This window comes from Bos indicus, chromosome 17 (genome assembly GCF_029378745.1).
Source record: "Bos indicus isolate NIAB-ARS_2022 breed Sahiwal x Tharparkar chromosome 17, NIAB-ARS_B.indTharparkar_mat_pri_1.0, whole genome shotgun sequence".
Lineage (NCBI taxonomy): Eukaryota > Metazoa > Chordata > Mammalia > Artiodactyla > Bovidae > Bos > Bos indicus.
The window spans coordinates 63,748,183-63,767,408 of NC_091776.1; the positions used below are offsets into that span (position 1 = coordinate 63,748,183).

The 19,226-nt window shown below is 46.1% G+C and overlaps 2 protein-coding genes across 11 annotated transcripts in view; one reads left to right on the forward strand and one right to left on the reverse strand.

Moving 5' to 3' along the window:
• Positions 1-7,924, reverse strand: part of UBE3B (ubiquitin protein ligase E3B) — a 46,437-nt gene extending 38,513 nt beyond the window's left edge. The window contains exons 1-5 of one of the 7 annotated variants that reach the window (XM_070769713.1): positions 7,776-7,922; positions 6,266-6,409; positions 3,761-3,937; positions 2,363-2,544; positions 1,728-1,848 (exon numbers count right to left, since the gene is read on the reverse strand). In XM_070769713.1, coding sequence (XP_070625814.1) covers positions 1,728-1,848; positions 2,363-2,523 — 282 coding nt within the window. In that variant the 5' untranslated portion in view covers positions 2,524-2,544; positions 3,761-3,937; positions 6,266-6,409; positions 7,776-7,922. Of the gene's footprint in view, positions 1-1,727; positions 1,849-2,362; positions 2,545-3,760; positions 3,938-6,265; positions 6,410-7,764 lie in introns of all 7 variants that reach the window. The other 6 variants (XM_070769714.1, XM_019977534.2, XM_019977536.2 and 3 more) reach the window with 6 other exon arrangements.
• A 282-nt stretch (positions 7,925-8,206) lies between these two features.
• The window catches only part of KCTD10 (potassium channel tetramerization domain containing 10), a 29,403-nt gene continuing 18,383 nt past the window's right edge, over positions 8,207-19,226 (forward strand). The window contains exons 1-2 of one of the 4 annotated variants that reach the window (XM_019977759.2): positions 8,231-8,291; positions 9,200-9,308. Coding sequence is in view for 3 of the 4 variants with exons in the window: in XM_070769716.1 (XP_070625817.1) it covers positions 8,395-8,421 (27 nt within the window). In the remaining variant the exon portion in view is untranslated. Of the gene's footprint in view, positions 8,292-8,332; positions 8,422-9,199; positions 9,309-19,226 lie in introns of those variants that run through there. The other 3 variants (XM_019977757.2, XM_070769716.1, XM_070769715.1) reach the window with 3 other exon arrangements.

The following is a 19,226-nucleotide window of genomic DNA, read 5'->3' on the forward strand; positions in this document are numbered from 1 at the left end:
CATTCCCACAATGAACAGAGACATCAGGCAGCCTCACATGTTCCCTTGGTGTGGCATGCCAAATGACTCACGTGGGGACCCTATTTAATTCCAACTGGCAGATGTGGAGACCCTATTTAATTCCAACTGGTAGATGTGGAGACCGAGGATATCAGAAAGATTGAGGAAAGGTTCTCCAACGGGTGGCCTGCAGGCAGGAGGAGCCCTGGGTGTGTTCTAGAGTAGGGGTCCTTTTGGAAAACAAGATCAGCCTGGCAAACTGGGCCTGGAGTCCCGCAGACCAGCAGCTGTTTCTCCTCAACCGTGCTCAGCCATTTGCCGTTTTGTAAGCGCCATGCATGTGGACTTTTGCCTCACAAGCTGTCATATCATCACTTGTATCTTGAAACGCAAAAGCAAGAAAAGTGGAAACTGGAGCCCGGGTCACACTCTGGCTCTGCCAACCCTGGGTCCACCCTTAGAAGCGGTGCGGCCCCGGCGGCCCCCGGCCACGCTAAGTTGCGGTCTCCTCCTCTGCTCACTGGGGAGCCCTTCCCTCCCCACCGACTGTCCCCACCTGAGTGACTGGGCTCAGTGCCAGTGTCCTCCTCTCCCCTCTGCTGGGCTATGGCACCCATTCTGTTTCTTTCGGGAACCCCAGTACCCAGAAGAGGGTCTGGTGCAACGAGACGCTTAGCTGCGATGGATGCCTGACCCTGGGAACACAGAGGACTCCCCAGTGGTATCCTTACAACTGTCACAGATAACTAGCTCCTTCCTTGGAACCCTACTTTCTAGGCTGATGGTTCTAACTCCAAAGGTACAACTAGCATGGTTTGTTTGGTGTGCAGGATTTTAGAAGAAATTTCAAATTAGCTGCCAACCAGGCTTCCCTGGTGGCTCAGACAGTAAAGAATCCATCTGCCAAGGCAGGAGACTTGGGTTTGATTCCTGGGGTCAGGAAAAGCCCCTGGAGAAGGGAATGGCAACCCACTCCAGTATTCTTGCCTGGGAAATCCCATGGGCAGAGGAGCTTTGTGGCCTATAGTCCATGGGGTCGCAAAGAGTTGGACATGAGTGAGTTTCACTTTTTTTCAAATTAGAAAACAGTAGCAAAGATCTCTAGCATCTCTTTAAAAAATACCAGAGTATCAGTCTCCCAACGGCTGGAGCCAAGGGATGGCTGCTCCTTTGGTTGGTCATGGCACAGCCTACCTCTCCCTCCGATGCCCTCACCACCATCTGTCAGTTACCATGAATTATGATCTGTACTGTGCTGTAACTCATGAACAGCTTCTCTCACTCATCTGCTGACCTGTCTGGCTTCTATACACATCTGAGGACAACTGCTTACAGGAGTTACCATGAAATCAATCGTGATGAGGGCCTTCCCTGGCCATCCTGTGGTTGAGACTCTGTGCTTTCACTGCAGGGGGCACAGGTTTGATCCCTGGTCAGGGAAATAAGATCCCACATGCCACATGGCCAAATAAATAAATGGTAAAAAATAAACAAACAAGCAAAAAAAATCCCCCAAATTTCTTTATTGAAAAAAAAAATGATGATGATTCTCAGCACTGGGTATAATCCCTACAAAACAGCTTCCAAGAAAACAAAAGGGGCAGGACCTGGGGGTAACACAACCTGACTCACAGAGCTGCTGTAAGGAACACGAGTTAATATTTATCAAATACTTATAAAAGGATCTGACGCATAGGAAGCATGACGTGTGTTTGCTGTTATTTTACCTCATTATCCTCTTTAATTCTGAACAAGAACAGCAGTTTCCTGGCAATCTTAAAAATACAAAGTGCGCTTCTTTTACTGGACCCAGAGTCTTCTGCTTTAAAAAACTCATCAATCTCTCTCCTAGGGAGGGAAGGGTAAAAAACAAAGGTTTTTTTAGTTAGGAGCTCATAGCAGCTAGAAGGCTATTCAAGAACTCTAAGAAAATACCAACTGGTTCTTTTCCCTCCTATTTATTGGGAATAAAAGTGAACGTGCTGGGACTTCCCTGGTGGCCCAGTGGTTAGCAATCTGCCTGCCAACACAGGGGACACGGGTTCAGTCGCTGGTGTAAGACGACCCCACATGCCCCAGAGTAACTAAGCCCCTGTGCCCTAAGTACTGAGCCCACACTCTGGAGGCTGCAAGCTGCACCACTGAAGCCCATGTGCCTGCAGTCCGTCCTCTGTAACAGGAGAAGGCACCACCAGAAGAGGCCGTCTCATCACAATGGGAGGGCAGCTCCCGCTCGCCACAACCAGAGAAAAGCTGGCGTGCAGCAACAAAGACCGGCATGGCCAAAACGAATATATTTTTTTAAGCTGCAGAAAACAACATTAAAAAACAAAAAAATGTGCTGAGGATTCCTGCCCCCCACCTGATTTCTCTTTGCAGCCGACGCCGACAGAGAAAGCTCCGTATGTGGGCCTGAATCTCCACAGCCGCCCGTTCTCGTTCCTTCTGCACCAGCCTTTCCTCTCGAGCCTGACGGGCTCTGTCGATGAACCAAGCTCTTGAGGTCTGAGAAACGGTGAACATGTTTGCAAACTTGCGCAAAGCCTGCAAGGAAAACAGCCAGTGGCTGATGTCAGTCATGATACAAAAAACACTCATGGAAAGGGGCTTAGGAGCAAAGGGCAGAAAGCCCTGGCACCCTCCCCAGGGGCTAAAAGCTCTCCTGGCACGAGTCCCAACTTCCTATCGGCTCCTTTCATGCAACTCCCCAGACCAGCGACGCTTTCTCCTATACTAAATAATTACATTTTCTTAAGAGAAGGAACACAGAGCCTGGCATAGGGTTCAGGCTCAGTAATCGTTTAATGAATAAACAAAGCATGAATCGATTCCATCTATAAAGCTCTAATTCAAACCAGGCATCCTCTAAGTCAAAGGTCCCTGGATATTTCACTGAACAGTCAGCTTTTATTTTGCCGAGTAACGACTGGAGGGCAAAACATTAAACATAATTATTTACTGTTACCATCATTTTATTCATTTATTCACTCAACAAATACTTACTGATACCTACTTTGTGCCCAGCACAAAAGAAGCCTTTCATTTTTTTTAAAGGCCAATTAAACATAAAGAAAGCCAAAGGTACATGATTCCAGAATGTGAGATGATCCATTACATTGAATGTGTTTGGTTCTAAGCACAACTTATCCTGCTGTCCTTACTATTCCCATTCGGCCAAGGGCTTATGAAGATGTTAGAGCAGAGATGCCCGCATCCATAGACTGGCATTCTTGGACAGAGGCTCTCAATTAGCCATTATAGTGTCATCTAAATCACCAGTAACTGTCTTTTCCCAAAAGGATGGTTGTGGCTATCAGCCTAGAGCACACAGTACTGGTCCATGGAGCCTCTCACACTGAGATAATGGCTTTACATGCTTCAAAACTTTGTCCTTTTATGCAAAATAATCAGCCTAGCTGACACAGGCACTGAAATGAATTATTCAGAAATTCAGACTTCTAGAAAACCATCTTTTTACCAAGTTACCTCACTCGAAGCCATGCTCACGTGAAAACATCCAGGATAAAAAGGGTCACGTGAGGCTCCTCCCCAAGGGACCTGTGTGACCCCTGTTCAACGCTGATCCACAGCTGGTAAACAAGGCTTTGCCAACATGCCGGTCTCTCATCAGTAATTCTCAAGACAAACATGGAGACAGTCCCTCCTGGAGTGTGTGTGGCGGGGGGTGCCAGGGGAGCAGTAGAGGGAGCCTCTAACCAATATTAAGACAGGAGGTTGCATGCAGACTGTGACTAAGTACCTGTAATTCGATCTTGAAACTTTCACCTGATGCCAGGAGGGAGTGTGAGAAGACAGGCAATAGAGTCTTCTCACCTGAGGACCTGCTGGTGACGCAGAAATGTCAGGTAATCATTAGTGATCTTACACAGGACTCACGGCTAAGGGCGGCTTCTCACTTCAGAGGAGCTTGTCTTTTCTGGCAAAAGAAAAAAAATCCAGATTTCGGATTGAGTTTTATAGGCAGGGCATCGTCTTATCTTCGTCACGGGAAAAAAAGTAATAAAAACAGGGCCTCTGGTTTAAAAAAAAAAAAAAAAACCACCCATGTCCTCTTTAATTAATTAATATCAGATCTAAATGGCACACGTATCTCCCCAGCCCTCAGTTTCAAGGAAGCAGGTTGAGAATAAGCCCAAAGAAGTTGCTGAATTAGAGCTGTAGGCTTTATGATGGCAACCAAGAAAGAATAACACAGGGAATGGAATGTTTAAAAGTCATTGCAAATTATGTTTAGCATTTTTAGCAAACTGGAAAAATGTTTATGCTTAAGAAATGAAAAAGGGGCTGGCCATGAACCAATACCCTCATTGAGTTCAGGCTCACACTGCTTGTCACACAATAGTCCAATAAGTCAAGAGACCACTGCTGGGGCAGGGAACAGCGACTTTATTTGAGAAGACAGCAAACCGAGATGATGGTGGACTCATGTCCCAAAGAACCATCTTGCCTGAGTTAGAATTCAGGCTTCTTTTATACTAAAAAGGGAGGCAATAAAGTCAAACATTTCTTGGTTCCGGTCAGCCTCCAGAGGGGATGTGTTCATGTCTTCCTCCCTGCAGTCATTCATGGGTAGGCCTGGTCAGGATATTTCCTGTGAGCTAAACAAAGGTATTTTAGCTTAAGGCTCATTAGCTGGGAGGCAGAGTTCCCAAAGAGGGGCCACTGAGTATAATTTAGGCTTATATGCGACATCCCTTTAGGGATTAACTTGTAATAGAATACAAAAGATTCTTCCCTATGACCCCAATTCCATCAAGAAAAAGTCCTGTGGACAGGTAGATACAAAACTGGGGAAAAAACAGGAATGCTTGTTTTAACCAGTGAATATAACAAAAAAGAAGCAAGCTCACAGACATAAAGAACAAGTGGTTGCCCGTGGGGCCAGGGAAGGAGAAAAGGGTAAGGCACTAAGAGGTACGAACTGGAAGGTTTGAAATAAGCTGCAGGAGCTTTCCTGGTGGTCTGGTGGTTAAGAATCAGCCTCGCAATGCAGGGGACAGGGGTTCGATCCCTGGTCTGGGAAGATCCCACATGCCGAGGGACAACTAAGCCCGTGTTCCACAGCTACTGAGCCTGCATTCTAGAACCTGAGCTCTGCAACAAGAGAACCCACAGCAATGAGAAGCCCGCACGCCACTAGAGAGTAGCTGTTACTCGCCCCAACTAAAGAAAGCCCACATGCAGCAACAAAGCCCAGTGCAACAACAGAAAACAAAACAAGCTGCAGGGATATTTTGTACAACATGGGGGAATGTAGCCAATATTTTACAACTGCAAATGGAGGACAACCTTGAAAACCTGAGTCACCATATACTGCACCCCTGTAACCTACATGTATTATACATCACCTATATTTCAATTAAAGAAGAATGGTTGCTTTGAGGTAGTGGGACTGTGCGACACTTTGCTTCCCTAACTGGTCTGTTTTCTTGAATTCTCCACAGAAGGCATGTGGTCAGGCGACATGGCACTGTGAGAGGCACGAGTGTTTTGGAGTCAGGCAGAGCAGGAGCGAGCCATAGCTGTGCCGTGTACTGCGGGGATACAGCTCTGAGCCATCCTGTCTTGTCCGTTAATCAGCTTAGAGGCTGATCATAAGGACTGAGATGATGACATCAAGCACCCGTCGAAGTGGCTGACAGGGCGCATAGTCAATAAGTCTGACGTATTATTTTTATACACACAGATCTGCCTTTTAAAAACTCTTTACTAGAGGCCCTTAACTGTACAGGCACTCTGGGTCTGTGGATAGGAAAGAATGGTCACCTGTTAAAAGAGTTTTTTCTATCACCAGTCCTGTCACCTGGGCTATGAACCCTTGGGCTTGGGCCCTGTTTAGACTGGGTGACAGCCTCAAGCCTCTCAGAGCTGCAAACAAACCTGCCCAAGCCATGAGCACGTGGTATACTCTTCCCTTAACATGGAGACAGTCTCTCTCGGGGGGCAGGGGAAAGATGGGGAGGGAGAAGAAGAGAGAGCTTTTCCCGACAGAAAAATGGGAGGCTGCATGTAAACTGTGACTAAGCACCCGTGAGGCTATCTCAAAACTTCCCTTCTCCCGGGGGCTCTTCTTGAGCTCACCAACCCCTGGGCAACGCTGTATGCTGGTTTGTTTACACCACGTAATGGTCCATACTTTGCAGTTTTTCAAATCCTTTCTTCTTCACTTCTTCTAGCTGCATAATATCTATTACAGTTCATCAATCAAATAAAAACACATCAGAAGTATTTGTGAGGTACTTACTCTGCTAAATGCCCTGGATGATCAAAGAAAAGGCTGTGTATAGCAGAGAAAGACCTGGATCAAAGCAGCCTTTGGGTTTTTTCAGTTCTGATTCTTTCTCATTTGGTCAAGTTCCTTATCCTCTGTACGCCTCAATTTCCTTTTCTGTAAATTGAAGTTTGGGATTTTCCTGGAGCTCAGATGGTAAAGAATCTGCCTGCAACGCAGGAGACCCGAGTTCGATCCCTGGGTCAGAAAGATCCCCTGAGAAAGAAATGGCTATCCATTCCAGTATTCTTGCCTGCAGAATTCCATGGACAGAGGAGTCTGGTGGGCTACAGTCCACGGGGTCACAAAGAGTCGGACATGACTGAGCAACTGACATACACACAGGTAGCCCAGGTTAGACCACTAGTAAGGGACAGAGCCAAGGTTTTAATAGAGTTAGGACCCTACTTCTACAGTTCCATAAGAGATTCAGTCTTTTCTGGATGAGGTCAACGTCATGGAGAACTATGAAAGAGCCTGACAGTCCAGGGAGGGTCATCCCAAAGTGAAGCACCATAAATACCAACTGCTGTCTGAGGCCCACAGAATTCTCCACTCATGGTGGGAACAGCTGGGCAGCCAGGTTGAACGACCATCACCATTGGTTAAGTATGGACCATGGGTCAAATACTATACAGATATTTAATCACCTCTGACTTTTCAACAGCTCTATCAGGTCTCAATAGCCTAATTTTCTTAAGAATAAGCAATAGGACTTAGATTATTAATGATAACAGCTATCACTATCATTTATTGAAGGCTATAACCTTTATAGGTGCATGCTACCACCTTCCCACAGAGAAAACGATATTCAGAGAGGGACATGACTTGTCATAGTTCACAAGGCTCCTGATTTTGAACTCATCTCCAACTCCAAAACAATTACTTATTTCAAGTGAAACAGAGAAGACCCAGGGACGCCCCCATTCACAGAAGGCAAAGTCAAGAATGCTAGACTGCCCGTGGGGCCAAGATAGAGTCAGATTACTACCAGCTTTTTCTTTACTGTTACTATTGACTTCAGCTGTTTTTATTGAGAGCCGTCAGGCATCGTACTAAAACTTGAGTCACACGAGATCCTCCATTTGACAGGAGCTAGTTACTCCATTTTACAGAGTTGGAAACTGAGGCACAGAGAAGGGAGGGAATTCATTCAAGGTTATAAAGAATCGGTTGGAACTCCGGTACGGATGACTTCTGAGGCCCGGCGTCTGTCCTCGGCATCAATCACAATAACAATTTTTTTTCATCCAGCACAAGTCTGTTTATAAAGGCCTATTGCCTCTTTTTATCTCAGTAGCTCCGGAAATAAAAAGGCCACGGAGAAACGTCCCCTGAAGCCCAAAAACCAGCCCCCAGCACCTGCAACCCCGACCAGGCGAAGCAGGGACCCGGCCCTAGGGCTAACTCCCTCCCAGACCCCGATCCCACCACCCGGAGAACCCACAACCCTGTTCCCACTCGCTACCCACAGGCCGTAGACCTTTATCTGCTCGAGGCCCCGGCGCTCGGGATCGAGGCCGCAGTTATCACCGCTTCAGCCCAATACCCCCGAGTTCTGCCAGACCCGGGGCAGCGGCCGAGGCCCGACCGCCATCTTGCCCCGGGGTGTTCACTCTGAGAGTTCCGTCGGAAAACAACAACCAGTTCCGGAAACGACACTTCCGAAGAGCTTATTCGTCCGGATGGGAAAACCTCCCTGCATCTTGTAATTTATGGGAGCTGCAAAAGCGGAGCATTCAGGAGAGGGATAAACGTCTGGCCCAGCCGAGAAGAGACGCAACCCATTCTAACTAGGGAGCTTGGAAGAAAATTGGTCTCTATCTAGTAGTAGTACGACGGACCCTTTAGGAAGGTGTCCTCTGCGGGGCGGAAGTGAGGTGCAGACAGCGGAAGTCCCCGCCCCGGCCCCGCCTCCGCCCGCGGCTCACGCGAGCTGGGTGTTTCCTGTCTCTTTCAGTCCGGGTTTGGAGACTCCGGCTTCCTCCGGCTTTTCATGGTAAGGAGGGCGTTGCCCGCGGACTAGGGGCTGCAGAGCCGCTTGAGAGAGCCGGTCAGAGGCAGAATAGAGAGGGCAGAGACCGAGAGGAAGGGGTGCGACGATGGACTGTCGCGATAGGGGAGAGGAGGTTGGGAGGTTGGATGGGGGGCGAGGTTGGGGGTGGGGGAAGGGCTCTGGGCGGAGAATTGTGCCTCTGTTGTAGGGTGGGGGGCTTATCCCTGGCTCTTGGGGACGCGGGAAAGGGTATTTGGGCTTGGGGAGTAGATATGTACTTGAGTAAGTTGTGGGGGGTGGGTGGTAGTGGTGAGCCGGGCCACCTCTTAAGACTTGAGTGCTGGTTAGAAATGAGAATTGGTGATTGCAAAGAGAACAAAGAGATGTCATTGAAAGTGGACTTTTGGGGTGGAAAATGAGGAAAATAGGAAGGATTGTGAAGGTGGATGTGTAGGTGACCAGAGAGCGAAGTGAGATTGCTTGGAGCGGGGCGTTTGGGGTTTTTGGAAGTTGTGCTAGAGTCTCTGGGTTTCGGGGAAGTGGGCAAGGTGCGTCTGAGTATTCGGGCCAGTGGCGTGGAGAAAAGAAACGAGAAGGAGCATGTGGGAGGGCGTGGATTAGACGCTGGGAACTCCGCGGAGGGATGCCAGGGGCCTCAGGTCAGGATACTTTAGCCACGGAGTTCAGCACCTTAACTGGTGCCCGGGTACGTATCTGGTCAACTTCCGTCGAGACCGGGGTGGCCACACCTAAGAAGCTCGGGGTGTCTCACCCTCTCATCACCTATCTGTGGGAATGTTTCTCTGTGCTTGGAATCCTTCAGGGCTTTGCTGTTTGGCTTTGTCCCTGAGTGGGAATGACCAAACTTCAGCCCAGACCCTTTTTTTTTTTCTTCACTTGTTTGCCCGGAGTCTCTTCCCTGAAAAGTGCAGTCTTAGGGAACACCAGTCCCAAGGCCAATATGGAAGAAGAAATGACTCTACCTGTATCTGACTTTGAACTACTCCATTTCTGTGCCAAGTAAGTTCCACCCTAAGGGAAGGCGGCACTGAAGCAGTGGTTCTCAAACTGTGGTCCCCAGACCCGCAGCATCACCTGGGAACTTGTTAGAAATGGCCAAGTTTTCAAACCCTACCGGACTACTGAGTTAATCTGGGGGTAAGGCCCAGCAAGCCCTGCAAACGATTAAAGTCATGATTTCTTGATTTGGGCTGTTATGAGAAGTGCATGAGAGTGGGAGTCAGAGGACCCTAATAGTTGTGATACTTAAATTTTCCCTTTGAAAATGGGATTAATGATGACGTTTTTCATAGGACAATGGTCTGTGTGCTCAACACTGGAAGAGTAAGTAATTTGACAGAACACTTGGAAGTAGCAGTGGTTGTCCTGTAGGTTTTAGATATCAGATAATGCTACAGTTTTGTGGCTGGTTGAATTTAGTTGATTTGAAATGGAACAGACTTTTTTGAATTGCAGAAGTGCCCAGAGTTGGGAAGTTTTATAATTAGCCTCAAGGCAATGAACCCTTAGATCTAGTTAGTTAAAGGAACACCTGAGCTTTGTGGCTGCACATTAGAATCACCCTGAAGAGCTTTGTAAACACTAGTTTCTGAGTTTCCACACCTTTCTTTCCACACCTTTCCACAATTTGATTAATTGTTTTGGGCTGAAGCCAACTCTCAGCACATCTAAGAGCACCCAGGTGATTCCAGTACTGCCAGGGCTAGGACCCTCTGGTCTTAAGGATAGCTTGAGGAGCAGAAGGAAAAGGACACTCTTTTTTTTTAAACATTTATTCCTTGAGGATTATTCTGAAGATTTTGACTTTAACTTCATGTTACGAGTAAGGAAACTGAGAGGCTTCCCTGGTGATCCATTGGCTAAGACTCCGTGCTCCCAATGCATGAGGCCTGGGTTTGATCCCTGGTCTCGGGAACTAGATCCCACATGCCGCAACTAGAGATTCTGTATGCCACAGTGGTCAAAGATCCCACGTATCACAGCTAAGACCCGGCTCAGCCGAATAAATCAATAAATACCCTTATCAGATCCTCCCAGGTAGAACCCATAGTTTAAAAAAAAAAGTTAAGAAACTGAGACTTGGTGTGTCTAAGCGTCACACAGAACTGCAGTCCAAGTTTGCTAAACTCACGTCCAAACCTTCCACGTACACGTCTCCTCCAACACACAACAAGGAACATAGTTCTGCAGAGAGATGGTAGAGAACACTTCGGAGGTTGAGGGATTCAGTATCTTTTTCCTATTGTACTTACTTGCCTGGATTTCTTTTCAAGTCAAGGGCTTTCCCCCACGGCTGATTTTTTTTTTTTTATTTTTTTTAAGCTAGTGTACAGTTATTTCCTCTCTGTGTGTGGCCTGAAGCTGTGAATCAGAGGCCTGCTTTTGTTTCTGATTTGGCTTGTTTTTATGTGTGGTCTAGAATTCATAGGGCCCATGGAGCCAGAGGAGGGGCAGCTTCTGCAAGACCAGGAAGTTAAATGTAGCCTGCTTGACCCGGGGGTGACACAGATCTTTTAGAACTGAGGGTTGCAATCTTGGCTGCACGCTAGAATCACCCAGGCAGTTGGAATTTTAAATTTCTATTTCCAGGCTACATCCCCAGACCAGTTACATCAGAGTTTCCCTGGGTTGAGCCCAGGCATCAGTATTTTTTTCTCTTTTTTTTTTGGTAAGTGGAGAGCCACCATTGAGAATCAGCAACAGTGTGCTGATTCTGAGTTGGGAAAGAGAAAGCCAGACTTACTGATATAATTAGAGTAAACTTTTGATTGAATAAAATTGGTAACTAGTATGTCAAGTATTGATTACCTGTGTTTCTTATAGCCAGTTTTGCTCTCTCCTGCCTCACCTCCCCAACCTCATTGATAATGAACTCAAGCCTTTGGAACAAAGCAGGACCCCAGCGGGGATGGCTGGGGAGTCCTCCGAAGAGAGGTTTGGCTGTGAGAGCCTCCTTGTCTGCTGCTCTGTGTCCCCGCTCCATCTGACTCGGGCTTAGGGACAGACAACAGCCAGAACCGTATTTCCCAAGGTCCTCTCCTAGTATTGAAGTGTGCTCCAAAAAGGTGCAAGGCTTGCTTTGTCTATTCAGAGTTCTCAAGCTAGACCAAGATATTTTCCACCTTCGTCCTCTTAGTAATTCAGTCAGATGTCAGAAGAGCTGGAAATGGTCTCTGAAGAGAAGAGAATTTGAGACTTGGAGCGCATCCTCAGATGATCATGCTTTGGGTGCTTCATGTTGCTCTGAGCCAGGGCCTGGGCCCAGCACCCTCTGGGGCTTCTGTCACCACAGCCCTGGGAGGGAGGCGTGGCTCCTGTCCCGCTTGCTAGATCAGACTAGGTTCCAGACAGCCTTCCTTGATGGCCCAGCAGGTAAAGAATCTGCCTGTAATGCAGGAGACCCAAGAGATGCAGGTTCGATCCCTGGGTCAGAAAGATCCCCTGGAGGAGGAAATGACAACCCACTCCAGTATTCTTGCTTGAAAATTCCCACGGATATAGAAGCCTGGCGGGGTGCAGCCCGAAGGGTAGAGAAGAATTGGACATGACTGAGTGGCTAAGCACAGGCTCGAATGGCTCCTTCAGGCTTCTACAGCTGGTCAGTTACAGGGCCAGGGGCTTAAACTCAGGTCTGATTTGCAAACCCAAGCCCTCAGCCACACATGGCTTCCTGTCTTTATTTTGGAGCTTTTCTGAAGACGACTGAGGTGAGGTCTCCTTTCTCAATTTCTGTGTCATAGCTCTGTATGTACCAAGTGTGACCATTGATAAAATCGTGGGCTTGAGGCCAGGCAGGACTTGCCCACGTCCTTCTCTCGCTTTGTTATCAGGCCGCCTCTGTCACCATGCACTTCAGGAAGTGACTGAATGTGGGCTCAAGGTATCCAAATTCACAAAAGGGAAATAATGATAGCTGTCTTCCACCACTGTTTAGATTTTATTTATTTAAATATTTATTTATTTGGCTACGCCAGGCCTTCGTTGCCGCATGCAGGATCTAGTTCCCTGACCAGGGATCGAACCTGGGCCCCCTGTATTGGGAACACGAAGTCTCAGCCACTGGGCCACCAGGGAAGTCCCTATTTGGATTTTAAATGGTTGTTTGTGATGATACACATTAGAACAGTGGCATCTTCAGGAAAGGGGCTCTCTGGAGTGATGGAAATGTTCTCTGTCTTGAGTAGGGGCTACATATATGGGCTTCCCTGGTGGCTCAAACAGTGAAGAATCTAACTGCAGTGAGGGAGACCAGGCTTCCATCCCTGGGTCGGGAAGATCCCCTGGAGAAGGGAATGCCCACCCACTCCAGTACTCTTGCCTGGGAAATCACATAAACAGAGGAGCCTGGCGGGCTACAGTCCTTGGGGTTGCAAAGAGTCAGACCTGACTGAGCAGCTAACGTACACATAGATGCATCCATTGATCAAAGCTCATCCAACTCTACACTTAAAATACACTTTTTTGGGACTTCCCTGATGGTCCAGTGGTTAAGAACCTGCCTTGCGGTGTAGGGAACACATGTTCGATCCCTGGTCCGGGAAGAGCCCGCATGCCTCAAGGCAGAGGCCATGCCGCAACCACTGAACCCTCCAGCTCTGAAGCCTTCGTGCCACAACTCGAGAGCCTATGTGCCTCAACGAAGACCCCACGTGCTGCAGCTCAGACCCAATGTGACCAAAACAGATATAAAAAAACATTTATTGTATATACGTTATCTTTAAAAAGGTATTGGAAAGCAAAGCAAGTACAGTACACAAAATTATCTGTTACGACTTTTATTTACCTGTTTCATGTTAGGTGCCTTACAAAATGCTACATCATTTCCCCAAAACATTTATTTTTGTGTAAATTTTGATCTGACAAGGGTGCTTAAAAAAATATTGACATTTTGGGGCAGATTTCCTTAATGAACTCCCATCCCACCCAAGACCCCCCCAAAATCCATAAATACAAGCTTTTTTCCTCTAATATTTGTATTTTATGGAAGTGTGGTTGACACAATGTTTCAGGTACACAGAAATGTGCGATATACATATATATTATTTTTGAAATTATTTTCCTTTGTAGGTGATTATAAGATACTGACCATAGTTGCCTGTGCTACACACTAAACCTTTGTTGCTTGTTGCATATCTATTTTTTTAAATTAGAAATTTAACATTCTATTCAGGCTAAGTCAAGTGGAATCAAAATGTCATAAATTTTTTAGTTAGGCAAAAATTCATATTTTCTAAAATATATGTTACACATATTATTTTTATATGTGTATACAAGAGCTTTACTACACTTGATAAAGGCTTGAGAAAGAACATCAAAAAAAGAGAGATGGAGAAATTGGAAAACAAGCTAAATTAAATGGGAGCGCTGAATATGAAATAGAAAAAGTGAAACAAACTAGATAAAAGTAAAAGATCCTTATATAGTCCAGTTTTTAAACATGGCTGCTCATTGGAAACATATTGAGCTCTGGCAGAAAGAGAAAAAATAGCAATGTCTGGCCTTTTGTATTTTTCAAAAAATTCCAAGATAATTCTGATATGCATCTGGATTTTAAAAAGTGATTACAGGTTTTCTGTTAAATGATAATTTTGGTGATATAAAACTCTATTATTTTCCTGTTGACCAATCATACAATGCTATTAAGTGAGTAATAGTTACATAATCACAATAATGAAAGATGCTTATTGGTTTTCACAATCAGTAGCCAGATAAAAAAATAAAAGGTCATTACAGTTGCAGGCCACAGGGTAATGTGCTAACAATATAAAATAAATACATACAGTTTGAAGGACCAAGCAGAGCGATGTGATAAGCGGAAGTGCACATATGCACATATTTTCATCTCCTCAGCCAGTCTGTGTCTTTTGGTTGGTGTATTTAATCCATTTACATATAAGGTAATTATCAATATGTGTGATCCTATTACTGTTTTCTTAATTGTTTTGGGTTTATTTTCTGTAGATAGGTATTTTCCTTCTCTTGTTTCCTGCCTAGAGAAGTTCCTTTAGCATTTGTTGTAAAGATGGTTTGGTGGTGCTGAATTTTCTTTAACTTTTGCTTGTCTGGAAAGCTTTTGATTTCTCCATCAAATCTGAAGGAAAGTCTTGCTGGGTGGAGTATTCTCGGTTGTAGGGTCTTCCTTTTCATCACTTTAAATGTATCATGCCATTCTCTTCTGGTTTGTAGAGTTTCTGTTGAGAAATCAGCTGATAGCCTGATGGGAGTTCCCTTGAATGTTGTTTGTAGTTTTTCTCTTGTTGCTTTTAGTATTTTATCTCTCTTTAATTTTTGTCAATTTGATTACTGTGTGTCTCAGTGTGTTCCTCCTTGGGTTTATCCTTCCTAGGATTCTCTATGGTTCCTGAACTTGATTGACTATGTCCTTTCCCATATTCGGGAAGTTTTCAGCTCTTATCTCTTCAGATATTTTCTCAGGTCCTTTCTCTCTCTCTCCTCCTCCTGGGGCCCCTACAATTCAGATGTTGGTGCATTTAATGTTGTCCCAGAGGTCTCTTAGGCTGTCTTCATTTCTTTTTTCTGTATTCTGTTCCGTGGCTTTGATTTCCCCCATTCTGTCCTCCGTGTCATTTATGTGTTCTTCTGGCTCAGTTTTCCACCATTGATTCCTTCTACTGTATTCATCTTTGTTCTTTTGTTCTTCTAGGTCTTAGTTAAACATTTCGTGCATCTTCTCAATCTTTGCCTGCATTCTTTTTCTGAGATCCTGAATCATCTTCACTATCATTATTCTGAATTCTTTTTCTGGAAAATTGCCTACTTCCACTTAGTGGTTTTTCTGGGGTTTTATCTTGTCTCTTCATCTGGGACATAACTTTCTGCTTTTTCATGCTGATTAATGTGGTTTTTGTTTTATTTGCTGTGGGACTGTGGTTCTTCTTGCTTCTTCTGTCCACCCTCTGACAGAGGAGGCTGCAGCTTGTGTAAGCTTCCTGATGGGAGAGACTGGAGGTGGGGAAAACTGGGTCTTGCTCTGGTGGGCAGGGCCTTGCTCAGTAAAGCTTTAATCCAATTGTCTGCTGATAGGTGGGATTGCACTCCCTTCCTGGTAGTTGTTTGGCTTGAGACCACCCAGCCCTGGGCTCTGTGGTAGAGTTAGTGAACTCCGAGAGGGTTCATGCCAAGGGGGACTCCTGGACTGCTGCTGCCAGTGCCCCCGTCTGTGTGGTGAGCCCCTGCTGACCCACAGCTCCACAGGGGGCCCTCCAACACTGGCAGGTAGTTCTGGCTCAGTCTCCTGGGGGGTCACTGCTCCTCTCCTCTGGGTCTTGGTGTGGGCAAGATTTCATTTGTGCCCTTTAAGACTGGAGTCTGTTTCCCCCAGTCTTGTGGGAGTCCTATAATCAAATGCTGCTGGCCTTCAGGGTCGGATTCCCAGTCCCTTTGTTGGATCCCCACGCTGAGAAGCCTGACTTGGGGTTCAGAACCTTCACAGCAGTGCGAGAACTTCTTTGGTATTACCGTTCTCCAGTCTGTGGGTCACCCACCCGGCGGGTGTAGGACTTGATTTTTTTCGTGATTGCGCCCCTCCTACCGTTTTGCTGCAGCTTCTTTGTCAGCTATCTTATTTTGGTGAGTTACAGTTCCTCCTGTTGATGGCTGTTCGACACCTAGTGGCAATTTTGGTGCTCTTGCAGGGGGAGATGAGCGCAAGTCCTTCTCCACCATCCTGAACCGGAAAACCCTAACTACAAGCTTTTTAACCACCCTGCTACAGGTCTTCAAAGTTTTCCAAAATTCCTTATTCCTATAAGCTGTTTCTGTCATCCCATGGATGATGTGTCTTTCTGGGGTAAGTGGTTGGTGATGACTGTTAGTGTCACCAACTGGTTTTGGCTGGAGGGCATAAAACTATACCCTGATATTGCAAAATATTTTTTTAAAATATTCTTTATTCCTTTCTTTTTCAGCCTTCCCACAATGAACATGTATTATGTTGATAACTGATAAATAAACAAAAGTGTCTTTTTTCTGCTGCAACACCTGGCATGTGGGATCTCTAACCAGGGATCGAATTTCAATTGAAATCCCGGGACTGGTTTCAGAAGGAAGCTGGGAGGTGAGGGCCCTGCTTCCTCTTGGCCTCTGTCTTTTGCGTTTGGCATCAGGCCACAGAGACCCCAGGTGAGCTCAGCCTGCACTTTTCAAACCTTAATTGCTTGTGACGTTTTTGCGTGATGGAGCAGGAACAGTTTCTTTAGAAAACACTTTACTCTTCAGGAGGCCATTCATCATCTTTTCCCGCAGCAGGCCCTGACACCAGTTCCCCAGGCCACTCTTGAGGGGATGGAGGTCGAGCAAATTTGCCATTGTCTCTGCTACCACCGATGGATGGCAGGTTGCTATCAGTTAGTCCCTTAGCCCATTTAAAAATTAACATTTGTGGAGCTTCCCTGGTGGTCCAGTGGTTAAGAATCCACATTTCCACTGCAGGGACGTGGGTTTCATCCCTGGTTAGAGATCCCACATACCAGGTGTTGCAGCAGAAAAAAGACACTTTTTTTTGTTTGTTTTTATCAGTTATCAACATAATACATGTTCATGTTCATTGTGGGAAGGCTGACAAAGGAATAAAGAATATTTTTAAAAAATCCTTTTGCAGTTATCAGAGTATAGTTTTATGCCCTCCAGCTAAAACCAGGAGCATGTTTGCAGTCAAAGTTGAGTTTGTTTCCTTGATACATTGAAGGAGAAGTGTGAGGTGGCTCAGGAGACTCTGGCTGGCGGTGGGTGAGTTTGGGGAGAAATCAGGGAAGTGGGGCTTCACTTTGTGTTGAATGCTGTCAGGAAATAGGGCTAATTCTGTGGTTGGGTCTCCGTAATTCCTCCCTTTAAGGTGCGAAGGATGGAATGGGGCTTGGGCTCTAATTGGGAAAGAAGCAGCCCTGGCTTCTACTGGTCATTTTTTGGGACAGTGTTTTTGTCCGTGTTCAGACATAATCACGGAGAGGACTTGCTTGGATCTTGATCCATCTGCCACCAGGTGGCCTTGTCTGGTGGTGATGGGCTGCAGGCAGCCCAGAGCCTCAGCGTGCAGGCCAGGCAGCTGCTGGCCGTCAGGGGCTGCCTTCTCAGCCCCGAACCACAGGTTCAGTAAAGACTCAGCCATTCTCGGACACTTCTCCAGCTGTAGAATTTTACCTACCCAAGAAAGGTTTCTACTGGGAGTTGGGATTAGCTGATGTAAACTATTACATCAGTTCAGTTGTTCATTTGTGTCCGACTCTTTGCGACCCCATGGACTGCAGCAAACCAGGCTTCCCTGTCCATCACCAACTCCCGGAGTTTGCTCAAACTCATGTCCATCGAGTCAGTGATGCCATCCAACCATCTCACCCTCTGTCATCCCCTTCTCCTTCTGTAGTATTTCTCAGCATCAGGGTCTTTTCCAGTGAGTCAGCTCTTCGCATCAGGTGGCCAAAGTATTGGAGTTTCAGCATCAGTCCTTCCAATGAATGTTCAGGACTGATTTCCTTTAGGATGGACTGGTTGGATCTCCTTGCAGGCCAAGGGACTCTCAAGAGTCTTCTCCAGCACCGCAGTTCAAAAGCATCAGTTCGGCATTCAGCTTTCTTTATGGTCCACCTCTCAACATTCATATGTGATTACTGGAAAAACCATGGCTTTGACTATGTAGACCTTTGTCAGCAACGTGTCTCTGCTTTTTAATATGCTGTCCAGGTTTGTCATAGCTTTTCTTTCCAAGGAGCAAGCATCTCTTAATTTCATGGCTGCAGTCACCATCTGCAGTGATTTTGGAGCCCAAGAAAATAAAGTCTGTCACGGTTTCCATTGTTTTCCCCATCTGTTTACCACGAACTGATGGGACTGGATGCCACGATCTTCGTTTTTTGAATGTTGAGTTTTAAGCCAGCTTTTTCGCTCTCTTTCACTTTCATCAAGAGGCTGTTTAGTTCTCTTTGTTTTCTGCCATAAGGGTGGTGTTATCTGTATATCTGAGGTTATTGATATTTCTCCTGGCAATCTTGAATCCAGCCCAGCATTTCGCATGATGTACTCTGCATATAAGTTAAATAAGCAGGGTTACAGTATACAGCCTTGACGTACTCCTTTCCCGATTTGGAACCAGACTGTTGTTCGATGTCTGGTTCTAACTGTAGCTTCTTGACCTGCGTACGGATTTCTCAGGAGGCAGGTCAGGTGTTCTGGTATTCCCATCTCTTCAAGAATTTTTCCGTTTGTTGTGATCCACACAGTCACAGTTTTTAGCGTAATCAGTGAAGCAGAAGTAGATGTTTTTCTGAAATTTCTCCTGCCAGCAGATGTTGGCAATTTGATCTCTGGTTCCTCTGCTTTTTCTAAATCCAGCTTGAACATCTGGAAGTTCTCGGTTCACGTACTGTTGAAGCCTGGTTTGGAGAATTTTGAGCATTACTTTGCTAGTGTGTGAGATGAGTGCAGTTGTGCAGTAGTTTGAGCGTTCTTTGGCATTGCCTTTCTTTGGGATTGGAACGAAAACGGGCCTTTTCCAGTCCTGTGGCCCCTGCTGACTTCTCCAAATTTGCTGGCATATTGAGTGCAGCTCTTTCACAATATCTTCTTTTAGGATTTGAAATAGCTCAGCTGAAATTCCATCACCTCCATGAGCTCTGTTTGTAGTGATGCTTCATAAGGCCACTTGACTTATATAGAGGCTGGATAAGCAACATGGTCTTACTGTAGCGCACAGGGAACCGCAGTGAAGAGAGTATTAAAATGTGTGTGTGTGTAACTGAGTCAGTGCTGTGCCACAGAGACTGGCACAACGTTGCAAATCAACCGTAGTTCAACAGAAATGCAATTAAATTTTATAAACAGTTTGGCGTACACGCGCGCCAGGTTCCAGTCTCCCATCATCCGTCTGCTTCGATCAGAAGCGGCATCCGCTTCTACGACTTG